The sequence below is a fragment of the Scleropages formosus genome, chromosome 18, assembly GCF_900964775.1.
Source record: "Scleropages formosus chromosome 18, fSclFor1.1, whole genome shotgun sequence".
Classification (NCBI taxonomy): domain Eukaryota; kingdom Metazoa; phylum Chordata; class Actinopteri; order Osteoglossiformes; family Osteoglossidae; genus Scleropages; species Scleropages formosus.
This window is the reverse complement of record NC_041823.1, coordinates 25415174-25427827: the sequence shown is the minus strand read 5'-3', so window position 1 is coordinate 25427827 and position 12654 is coordinate 25415174. Positions and strand designations below refer to the sequence as shown.

Sequence of the window (12654 nt, the reverse complement as noted above, 5' to 3'; positions counted from 1 at the left end):
GAGCACCCAAGGTGACAAACATTGTACAAGTTCATGGGATGAATCTGTCAACAGTTAGGTTTGAACAGGAGGTGACCAAATCAACACATTTTTATTTTCTGTCAGTTTAGGTTAGTATTCATTTTAATGCAGCTCAAAGTTAATAGAAAATTGTAAATTACATTTATTCATTTAGTAGACCCTTTTCTCCAAAGCGACGTACATCTGTTTGATTTGTTATGGCTGTATAAGGTTTCTACAGAACTTAAATCAAAGAGATCTGTATTGCTAACCTTTCACTGACTGTGTCGTTTAAAGGGATACTGGATTAAAAAACAAATATCATTAGACTTCTGGTTTTGGTTATGTTTACATGCAGAAGGGCCAGTGTACTTTATTACCCTTTTCCTCCTCATTGAGGTTACATTGCTCAGTATCACTGATTGTTGAGCAATGTATCGTCGGCTAATCTCCTTTTAGTTGTGTGCGGGCTGCTTGTTAGCTACCCTGATAGCTTACTACCAGGCACTTTCTTTTTTCCCTCTCCTGTCTCTTCCATAATGAACAACTGTTGTAGCGCCCCCCTTAGGCTTTTAAAGGATTGCTTGTCATCTGGCCCTCCAAGGCCCTGGTGTTCTGACAATGAATCTCACACACACTGTGTCTCTGAGGCACCGGTGCCTTCAGAGTGATAAGTAGCCAGACTCCCATCACTGCTTTCTGTGGTAATAGCTGTGTCCAAATAATGCACGTTAATGATAGCCAGGGCAGGCCTCTTCACTGGGAAGGCTTTAAAGAGGACCTTTACCTTCATTCCCTTCCCCCACTACCACAGATGGTTGATGGTCTGTGTTTAAGTGCTGTAGGGATGTTGCAGTAGCGACAGCCTTGGAGAGGCTGGCAATGAGCCACCAGGTTTGAAGCGCATGAGTCACAACTATGAGTCAGCAGAAGCCCATCTGTGCTGCTTGGGTGCCTTTCACAATCTCCCTCTGTCTCCTGAGGTTTTTTTTTCTTTAAATTCACCTGACAGTTTTTATACAAAGCATCACAGATACATTTAAATGCAGTGCAACTGTGATCAGGCATCATGGAATATTCAAAATGTAAAAACACGTACATACAGGGCTTAGATACTGCAACAGAGATGGGGCTATTGATTACCATCCTGCACAGGTAGAAAGTGTAGTCTGCAGAGATGTTTGAAATTGCTTTTTTTTTAAACTAAAACATGTTTTGAACATTGGAAAATTCAGTCAGTACAGGCAGTCCCTGGGTTACGAACATCTGACTTACGTACAACTTGTATGTAACCAACCACCCCCTTACTGACCGGAAGTTTTTTTTTTTTTTTTTTTTTTTTTTGGTCACCCTCAAGTAGCAATCAAATAGGCTTAATTATGAAGTTTCTATTATATTTAAAATTTGAGTTGTATACAATGGTTTGTAATAACAAATGGGCGCTACTTTGCGACCTCCATCAAAAAATTGCGTGTCTACAGCTCTTTGTCAGCTCGTGGGCAGGGCGTGCAAGCCCAAGGTATGACAGACGTTGTTCTTCGGTCGCGATTGAAACTAAAGTGGAAATAATAAAGCAATCAGAAAAAGGTGAAATGCCAACAATAGTTGGAAAAGTGAACATTAAATCTTCTTTAATGTTTTGCGAGCGCACACACATGCATGTTCTCTCTCTCGCTCTCTCTGTTATAAATAGTAGTTGTCACAACCACCGCCCACACCTCACTCAGTAGTTTTCAATCAGACCACTCTGCTATAAAAGACGCTTCACCATGATTTCGGTTCGTCGCCTCTGTTTGCTGATTGACTGACCATTTACTCAAACATGTCTAGTCCTTTGACTGAATAAATGATCCTGCACTTGTGTCCAGCCTCCTCTGTGTCCTCTGTTCATCATGACATTAGTAACATTTATGATCTTTGTCTCTGTGTTGTAAATACTGTAGCTACATTTATTATTGTTGCTGTTATCGTATTATCATTACATTGTATTATTACTGTATTGTTATATTAAAGATGTTTTACTGTATCCAAAGTTTCTTTAATGTTTTTTATGCATAAAAAGGTATATGATATGCTAAGACAAACAGTTGACAAACTGACGCTAAATACCCACCATACCAAACTGTTCTGCCTTACGTCAAAATCCGACTTAAGGACAGACGGAGGACATGGAGCTCGTTCGTAATCCGAGGACTGTCTGTATTATAATTGACATCATGTAAACAAACAATCTCACTACTTTTCTGATCCTCTCAGTTTCTGGACCACCTGCTGACAGGCATTGAGGACATCTGTGGTCACTATGGCCACCACCACTGGAAAGACAAGTAAGTTCCCTGTCTATATAGATGACATTAGCCACACTATGGCAACGTGCTGCAATGTCAAAAAGGTAACGGAAATACTTAGCATAGGGTTAACTGAACCAGTAGAAAGTCCTGCAGTTTCAGCAGCTTTCTTCCCAATTCAAATGAGATGTGTTTCAGAGTCCTGGGAGATAGAAAGGTTAGATTACATCTTATGATGGAAAGACAAGATGTGGTATAAATGTTTTAAAAGGGGACACATGAAAGGTGTCAGACAGATGTTGGGTTGTTGGGCACTGAGTGATGGAACACAGTTAACAACATCACCACCTCTACCACATTTCTAAGCTCAAATAAAAGCAACCACAAGGCTATTAAACCCCAGGACAAGCTAGATTGAGTCACTGTAACACATGACCGAAAGAATGAGATCGCGGATACAAGCGGCAGAAATGAGTTTCCTCCGCAGAGTGGCTGGGCGCACCCTTAGGGATAGGGTGAGGAGCTCAGTCACCCGGGAGGAGCTCGGAGTAGAGCCGCTGCTCCTCCGCATCGAGAGGAGCCAGTTGAGGTGGCTCGGGCATCTGTTCCGGATGCCTCCTGGACGCCTCCCTGGGGAGGTGTTCCGGGCTTGTCCCACTGGGAGGAGGCCTCGGGGCAGACCCAGGACACGTTGGAGAGACTGTGTCTCCCGGCTGGCCTGGAAACGCCTTGGGGTTCCCCCAGAGGAACTGGAGGAGGTGTGCGGGGAGAGGAAAGTCTGGAGGACTCTGCTCGGACTGCTGCCCCCGCGACCCGGCCCCGGATAAAAGCGGAGGAAGATGGATGGATGGAGTCACTGTAACACCTCAGAGTGCTGGGGTTCCATTTTAATGCAGGGAGCCCATGATTTTTTTAATTTGACATGCAGCAGTGAGGTAGAGTAGTGGGCACAGGTTTTTTTTTTTTCCTTTTTTCTCTCTCAGAATATCCTTCGTATTTGTAATAAGCTAGCTGCTGTCTGTCTCAGTACTTGACAGTCTTGCCCTCTTCTGCCAACCCTGCTTCATGCAGACTGAACCGCTTCAACAAGAAATACGTGAAGAAGTGTCTGATTGCTGGTGAGCGTTCCAAGGAGCCGCAGCTCATTGCCTTCTACCACAAGATGGAGATGAAGCAGGCCATCGAGCTGGTGGAGAGCGGGGGTGGGGTCAAGTTGCCCTCTGCAGTGCCCTCCACTGTGTCCATGCAGTAAGATTCCCCCATTCCTCTTTTACCTAGCACCTATATCAGAAATGTCCAGTAGAGGTGTTTGTTGTGCACGACTGTACTAAAAGGGAAACGGTCTAGTCATTCATTCTTTATCCATATCCCTATCAGCTTTATTTGGCACTTGTACATGAGTAGTTGTGGGCCTAATTACTTTCACCTTTTCTACTCTTTACACATCCCCTCCGATCTGTTGACCACCCGTCTCTTGTCTGCTTCCATATCTTTATAGTATCATTTGCCTAACAAATGTACTTAAGTGAAATTTCCAGTAATTGCACAAAAGCTTCATATGTCTGTAAGCTGAAGTGGTGAGATCATAGTAGTGCCAGACTGATCAGGATTTAGGTAATATGTTGAACAATGTAAAATATTTGACATCCCATGCTGCTTCTGTAGGAACATCCAGCCAAAGAAGCCACCCTCTGATCGGGCCATACCCCAGATCTCCAAGGGTCGGGAGGAGGAAATCCGAAAGATCCTCCGCAACAACCTGCAGAAGACCCGGCAAAGGGTGAGGGAACCCCTACCACTCATTCCTCTCTGCCCGTAACTGCTGATTTAAGATCTGTGTAGCCTGCAGTGAAACTGACAGCAATCTTGATTAGTTGAATAATCAAACTGATCCAGTGTCAAGTGATAAAGCGTGTTTTGCAGGACCCGCTTTGTAAGATAGTACTTTGTGTCCTGTTCTCTTTTTGGCTGCAATTGCCCATCACCACAGGGAAGCACTGATAGAAAGGCAATACTTATGTGCCCTGAGTGGGCTGACTGGGCTCCTCTCTTTTGTATGTGTGAAGTATATAATGCAGTGTAGTGCATGTTGCTGAAATTCAGTGGTGGGGGAAGGATTTACTGCACTGCTGAAACGTTGCTTTTCCGCGTCTGTCCTGCTAGCTGCGGTCTTACAACAGACACACACTGGTGGCAGATCCCTACGAGGACGGTTGGAACGACTTGCTCTTCAAGCGGCAGAAGCTAATGGAGATCGAAAAAAAGGTCAGTGAGCACAAAATGTTCCCTGCGTATTCCTACATTGATAACATGGGAGAAGAAAAGGTGCTGCTTGTTTAATTTGGGCCTAGTTAAACTGAATGGATTGTGTAAAATTTAGCAAAACGGAGTGGTGCTTTGATATTGCTCTATGCCTCTGCTGTTTCCCCACAACCTTCAATCACTTGATTTGGTTGATACCAGAGGATTGAATCACTCAAGCCAGGATGTATGTGTAGAGTTGGAAATAGCAGCCAAATGAAACCACTTATTTCAGGAATTTAGTCAGGCAGAGGCAAGTAGTGCTCTGTTACATAATGACTCCACCCCCTTTCCACAGATGTCAAAGATGAGCAACTACCTCACTGTCCCGGCAGCTGCCCCAGACTCACCCACCCTCAGTCGTGCCCGGCTGGCATCAGGTAAGTGAGTTGGTCCTTTCGGTGCAGCATGGGGTAGATTTGTCTGCATGCTGGGAGTCATTTCGTATGGCCACTGTTTTGAAGCTCTCTCCACACCCAGATATAGGCAGAATGAAGCTGCTACTTGTTTATAATAGGTGCTGTCCTCTTTCAATTTGGGGTCCCCCCACCCTTCAATTTAGTTTCTGTCTGTGAGAGTGCCTTTATTTTTGGATTACTTCTGCAGTAAGGCTGATTATTGGCGCCAACGTTTCACTGCAGCAAAGGGACATGCTGGGACAAGGCAAATACATAAATCATTTGGTAGAGAAGTGTTTATGTCCACACACACACACACACACACTAGTTTTTCTTCCAGGTGAACCTGAATAGCCAAAACATTCTCATTTCAACCAAAATTCCTTTCCAAGTTTCTTTTGTCAATTAGTGACTTCCCCAAAACACTACTGGGGTGACTGAGGATAAGTAATTAACTGTCTGTAAAACATTTTGTTGTCAGTCCTTCACTCTGTCCGTTCACATTATTTGCAGACCACTACGTAGGAAGTGTCTCGTTGGTCACATTTGTGGAATCAAACAGTATCTTATATATTCATTTAGCTGATGCTTTTCTTGAAAGCAACATATGTCTTACAGAAAATAGTTTGCCCAATCTTAATTTAATGCAGTTATTCACTCACCAAACTATATTAAATATGGTTCCATTTAGCTTAGAGTACTGAAGCTGTGAATTTTTAGTTTTACTGGCAAAATTCTAGTAACGACTATAAAATTGACAACGATGACAAAATTCAATAGGAATTTACTTTAAATATTCAGTCTCGCACAGGTGTGTATGCGAGTGTGCGTGTCTGTGTCTCTAACCCATGTCCCTAATTGGTGGCTGCACTCATCAGACCCCCAGGCCTACAGCTCCAAACCCACCTCAGACGACCTCCCCACCATCAAGGTTGACCTGGCCTCCCCACAATCGCCAGACTCAGTCAACCTCGTGAATGAGTTCCAGAAGGCCGCTACACAGAACGACCCCGACGATGATGGGGGCTTGGTCATGAAGGTGCCTTTTGCTGACAAGGACCAGGGTGAGCAGGACAATAAGAAGGAGCAGCAGCGGCTGATGCGCTGCCTAAGTGACCCAGGACCTGGTGGCGATGAGGAAGAGGATGAGCCTTTCCTGCCCTAAAATGCCCTTCCCACTGGGTAGGGTAAGGAGGCTGTGGCTCACACCCCTTCTCTCTTTCTCCTTCTGAGGATATTGGTCATTCCCTTTAGGTTGAAAGCCTGTAACAGGCCAACACAAAGAGAGGGGGGGAAAAAAAAGGGGGCGGGGAATCAATCAATAAACCAAAATGCAACGGTAAAGTAAAAAATAGCCATTTATTTTCTATTATCATTGTTTATTTTAATGTCCCAAAAGTCATCCCCAGCACTCAGGCAGCATGGGTTTTGGGTGTGGTCCTGGGACAGTGGGGACAGAACTATGCATTACCAAAAGTTTGAATCAGGTGGTCCAGTGCTGGTTGTGGAGGGCAGACAGATGGCCATGAAGGTTTTCCATACAGCTGAGAGTGCAGACACCCCAGTCCTTCCTCTCTCATGTCAGGCACTCCAGCATCAACGGGAGCTGGAAAACCTGCCAGTCTGCAGCTTGCCATTCTGGTGCTGGAAGCCCTGCTTTCTACTGTTTTAGTCCAAGACAATGTTCTCTGGTGTTAGTTTAGTTTCTTTTCTGTGGAGGTTTTTGTGCTGTTTTTATTTAAGCAATTTTTTTCTATACTTTGCCTTTTTGTTTGTTCACAATTAATGATCTTTAGTGAATTTTGTTTCAGAAATTGCCTTGGCTTTAATGAAGGGGAGAAGTATTCTGTTCACACCAGGTGTGCTTTAGTGTCCTCATTAATTCTCTTTTGCTCCAGTTCAGGAAGAATATGAAACCATTCTTTCACGCTTGTACCTTTAAGACTACGTCTTTGATTTTGAGCAGATCTGGGGTGTTTACTAGGTTTTGTGCCATTGCAACAAACTCGCAGCTTCTTTCTGCCCTTACAGGAGTTTGCTGCCAAGAATGCTTTGCGTCTTCACTTGTAGACTCTGCTCCTTATTGCCTCCAAAGCCTTTTCTCTGGCTTTGAATTGACACAGTAGGTTGGCGTGTACGGACGCAAGGAAAATCCAATTTTACTTCCTCCCAAAACAGGTTTTCTCATGAATTGCCTCCATTGTGTGTCCCATCGCGAGTGGTGAAGAGCACCACTAGAATGAAAGCAGGCAACCTCAGAGATTGGCAGTAACATTAATGCTAAACACTTGTTGGACTAACATTAACTCTGAGAACCTCATGTGGGATCGTATGCAGCTCCCAGAGGCGGCTACAGTTTGCTCACTTTGTTTGAATGTTTGCTTACGAAAACTATCCTGAATGTGTATTACGTGTTTAATGAGGATATGCCAAGGTTTCATAGCATCTGAGAGATGTACCTCTTTAGAGATGTTTCTGTTGTGGGAAGCGGAAATACGGGTGGCCTCCGTTTGTGCTTCAGTCATTGTCATGTGAGACACCCACTCTTCTCCCTCCCCCTGGGTGACTTCTCAGGACAGTTTCAGTTCACCCCTCTTCAAACTGATATTTACTCTACATCTCAATAAAATAAGCACCTCTGCACTGAAGCAATACGTTCCTTTTATACATACTGAGTTCTGAGGTGCAATTTTCCCTTGTTTTACCCTACATTTTTATGTCATTTTAGAGCTTTGTGGTTCTGTGTTTTGTTTTTCATCTTCAAACACAGAGCAGCAGGGGCAATGCAAAATCTTAATCTTAAGGTTCCTTACTATGGCTCCTTGCACTGTTTTATAGAACAGTGTATTAAATTGCATGAATATGACTCTTCAAAAGAGTGCCATGTACCTGTATTGGTTTTATTGTTATGGCTCTAACATATGATGGGCATTAAAATAGAAATCTCACAGCCATTTTCGTGTACAATTGCTGACTCGAGCTGAAGTCAAACTGGGTGTTCATGAGCTAGAATTGTGTAGAAGAGTGGCTGTCTGAAAAGTTGTAGAAAACCAAATCTATGCTTTTATGTTTTTACTGCTTGTTAGATTATCCTAACTTGCTCCAAAATCTGACTCTAAATTAGGGGTCTTAATGTTTTTTCCCCCCACCCATCTGGGTCACCAGCAGGAATTTCTGCTGAAATATATCTGCCATTTATCTGTCTCCTATTGATGTTATGTATATGATTGTATACTGCACTAAATTTTATATATATATATACACACACACACACACCATTCCCTTTAAAGCTGATATAACGTACAAACAGTGCCATGTAACTGCTGTCTGTTTTTATGTCAAAGCTTGTGTTTGACAGAGGCACTGAAATGATTGTCTCAGTTGTGAAACCACCTTGGTTCAAGCTGTGCACTTGAAACTATTGAAAATGCAAAGCGTCAGTCCTGCTCTTAACTTTGGAGTGTGTACTGCACATGTGAGCTGAAACAAACGATTCCTGTAAAAGGCACACCTCAACACACCGAAATGGGAGATTGTCACAAGTGCACGGATATTGTAGGATGTGTGCAAGAAAAGATGCAATTGTTTTTACGACTGTTAATATCACATTATCTGAAGTCCCACATCTCTGTGAAAGTAAAGCAAGGGCATGTTCGTGTTTCGGCCCCACTTCTGTGTCAATCGTCTCTTGGAAGTTGCATTGTCCTGCCAGCTTTTTAAATGGACTTTTCGCTCAACCCTGTAACGTTGCCTTATATACGTCTCCCACCGGTGCACAGCAAAGGCAGCCATGACGATCAGAGCACCCTGGTCAGCTTTCAAAGCCAGCGTTTCCCCATCTCACTTGTAGTTCCTGTTCCCAGTGTGACAGTCTGCGCCACCTACGGCTTGTGGGTAACAATGTGGAGAGGGAGGAGAACCTTCAGATGGATGGGCGCACAGGGTTTCAGGTCCCTGTGGGCTTGCCTTCTGCGCTCGTCTGCATCTTTGTCATCTGAAAGACAGCTGCTTGGGTTTGCCTTGGTGTCACGTGTCCTGCTGGAGCAGCACTGAAGTGTTAGCACTCCGACTTCAGTCTTTTTGCAGGCTTGAACGTGTCGCCAAGGGAAACAAGGCAACCCTTGGTCAAGAAAAGGGTGATTGTCTCACCAACAGGGTTCACTCCCTTTTTAAGTTTATGGTCTTGTGCTAGATTGCTTTCTCCTTACAAATGTTTTGGAAAAACGTGTCTCGCATGGAAAGTCTTTGTACGTGTCCCATCATGACCGATATGTTGAGAGGCTGTGCAACATGCCACTGACTGCTGTAGGAACAGCGAAGGTGCTTCTACATGGAGTCCACACTCGGGCTCTGTTCAGCTTTTATTGCAGTAAACAGCTCTTCGTGTTCCCTAAACCCCAGCGCGTGAAACTCGTCTCAGGTGGATCTCTGAGAAAGACTTTGTCATACTCATCGCTGGCTGCCGTCATAAAGTTTGTGTAATGACTACAATAGATGTGCTGCATGGGTCACACATTGTGCTTTTTGATGTGTTCAGGAAATACTTTCTAAATGTTGTATCCTAGGACAAAGAAAACAGTGGTACAGTCGTTCGGTATAGAGTTAAGGCAGGGAGGTGGTCAAGAATGAAGACCTGTAAACCCTTGATGGTTGCTCTGTGTTGCTGTCACTTACAGGGAAGGCAGTGAACGTGCGAGACGAGCATACAGAGTGCTAACCATCTGAACAGGTCCTCCCGGGGCATTATGGAACTGCGACCCTGGGTAAATGTTTTCGATCCCCCTGTGAGCGTAGCCCGGAGAAGCCATTGCGAGTTACTGAGTGCGTGTTGCACTTTTTTTTTTTTTTCTTTTTTTTTTTCTTTTTTAAAGAAAACCATGTTGGACTTGGCTAGGAATCACTTTGAGAAAGTGTACCAGTTCTGCAGAAGCGTCGACGCACTCGCACGCTGTGTACATCTGCGCTCTTTCCATGTGTCTGGGGAGGTGTCACATTTTCCGACAAGTTTTCGTGTAGAATAGTGTAAAGTGAACTGTATTGTATGACTCAACTCCTGTGAGCTTTTACTGCAGCCTCTCTCATCATGTCGTGTCAAAGTCCAACACTGGTGAGAGGAACAGAACTGCTGTGGACTTGTGGCTCTGTCTGCTCCAGCTCTCCCTCACCAGTCCTCCTTTACTGTAAGATCAGGCCCCATGGTCACTTTGGCGATTCTAAACCACAGGGTCAGCTCTCTGCGTTTGTATCTGTAACTACATGTAGGCTCTTTGACGTCATGCGCCATATGACATCACGAAGAGCTCCTTGTGTTTCTATCCGTGTGCTGTTACCTCATCAGGCGTGCGGTGGCTGAGTGTTAACAGTGAAAACAGTGCGTTGCGGATCAGTCTCTTTTTTTGGAAAGCAAAGAGGCCTTCTTCCTACATGGAGCTGCATTGATGACTCAGGCAGCCTGACCCATGACCCCCCACAAAGACTGCTGCTTCTTGACTATGCCCTTCTCTGGCCCAAGTGAGCTTCTCTGACATGAAATAAATAAAAACACAAGTTTTACCTAAAACATGAATTGGTGTCACGGAAGAGCAATAACCAGCTGTGGCTCTCACTGGCAGGAAGGACCTTGGGGCAGCAAAGAGGCAGGATTGTGGAGGGGGGGGGGGCTAGGTGCTGGTCTGCTCACCCACAGCCTGTGCAGCTGCAGCTTGGGTCGCATCCCCAGAAGGTTCTCTAACATTGATGTGTTGCCAGCTGTCAACAGAATACCACAGCTTTACACCTTTACTTCACCATGGGCTCTGTGTTGTGTAGTACAACACAGTGGGGCTGCTGCTGCTGCTGCTGCTCCCCTCCCCCACCCCCACAGTAATGGGATCACCCTTCTCCTCCCAGCCCACCCAGACACTGTCCTCTTGTTGTCAGATCCTCCCCCTTTCCAGCCCCAGCAATTCACTGCTTTATAGTTGTCTGGTTCTGTGCAAAACTGTACTTTGCAATAACATAAGATTATTTTATATACAGTAAATGTAATATATATGAAGATGTCCTATAAATTGAAATTGTAAAACTTTGGACTGATGTGTATTGAAAACCACTACAGTGAAGTGCACACCGTAATATAAAGTCACCTGGCTTCAGCATTCCATTCTTGTACTTTGGAGAAACTAATGTACTGAAATTGTCATAAGAAAACATACCAAATTAAAGTTTTAATTTATAAAATACAGTATGTGTCTTGTACCTTTCTGGAGCCAACTGTTCAAAATGGTCAACTTTGTGCGCACGACACACACACACACACACACACACACACGTGTGTTGGTTTGAAGTGACTGTGTTGTCTTTCAAAGAGACCTGATAAAACCGCAGGAGGAGCAACGGAGCAGAGTACAGAATGAGGAGAACAAGAGTCACAGGAAGGTAGGCTGAAGGGTAGTACTTCACAATGTATGTAAACAAGGGTTTTGGGGAAAGACCAGGGTGTTCAACATGTTCATGTTTGAAAGAAGTGGTGGACAGTCATCTACATCTATGAAATACAGTGAAAGTTTTCAGTAGTTTGTGTTCAACTGTAATTGCAGGGATAATGTACATCATTGCAACTTTACAGCAGACAAACAGTGCTTAACAAGGCTTTGGTAATAAAATATATTTTGCAGTCAGTCACAGATGCTTTTACTAGATGGTTTATTTATATTTGCTATATCCATAATAATCCGTAATACCAGGGACAACTGACAGTGTAGTGGTTAGAGCTGTTGCCTTTGGACCCAAATTTTGCAGGTTTTAGTCTCACCTGCAGCTGTAGTAGCTGTGAGCAAGGTACTTACCCTAAATTGCTTCAGTAAAACTAACTAGCTGTATAAATGGGTAAATAATAAGTAGCTTAACATTGTAAGTCGCTTTGGAGAAAACTGTCAGCTAAATGTAGAACTTTTGACTGAGGGGAAAAATACAAATAAAATGACCTGATCTGTTCTCACCCCAAGTGGCAGCGTTTGGCTACTCTATGCAAGTGTACAATCTTCAGAAACATGATAGCAGTTCCTGTTTTGTATCCCAAAATTTCCAAATGTATTACGAAATCCTGAAAGAAAGGAGTAATGCATTAGTAGTGAACTGTGATTCCTTTCAGCATAAGGGTGTCTGATTCTTAAAAGTTTTGTCCTGCATGTCCATCTGTTAATTTGTACTTAAATGTACTGAACTAAAGTACATTTGGTTACTTTACAGCTAAATGAAAATTTTCTTCTCCTAGATGATGCTAGACTATATTAAAGTTATCATGTAAATGCACCATATAAAACCATCCTTAAATATTTAAACAAATACTGTGTTTAAAACAAATTTCAGTGTTAAAAACATTTATAGCATTTGTTACAGCGTAGGTCAAGGTATTGTGAACTCAGGCTTAAGGTTTTAAAAGCCCCAGAGGAAGAAACTGACCAACTGTGTTGAATATTATCAGCAAATGTGAAATGTAGCCTAGTTGTAAATGTAACTTTGTTTTTGAATGAAATGATTTAACTTGATTTAATGTGCGGTTTAATGACAGAACTTTCTTTCAATGTTCAAATGTACTCAACCCTGATTTAACAGGGTGATTTTTGAACTATTTACATTAATCCACATCAGCTTCCCTCAGCACCAGTACAGTATACTTTAAAAAT

The 12654-nt window shown here is 43.5% G+C and overlaps 1 protein-coding gene across 1 annotated transcript in view; it reads left to right on the top strand.

Moving 5' to 3' along the window:
- slc9a1a (solute carrier family 9 member A1a) overlaps positions 1-11210 on the top strand; it is a 35373-nt gene extending 24163 nt beyond the window's left edge. Inside the window, exons 7-12 of the mRNA XM_029259883.1 lie at positions 2257-2327; positions 3360-3536; positions 3954-4068; positions 4452-4553; positions 4888-4969; positions 5866-11210. Coding sequence (XP_029115716.1) covers positions 2257-2327; positions 3360-3536; positions 3954-4068; positions 4452-4553; positions 4888-4969; positions 5866-6152 — 834 coding nt within the window. The 3' untranslated portion in view covers positions 6153-11210. The remainder of the gene's footprint in view (positions 1-2256; positions 2328-3359; positions 3537-3953; positions 4069-4451; positions 4554-4887; positions 4970-5865) is intronic.
- Positions 11211-12654: the final 1444 nt, after the last annotated feature.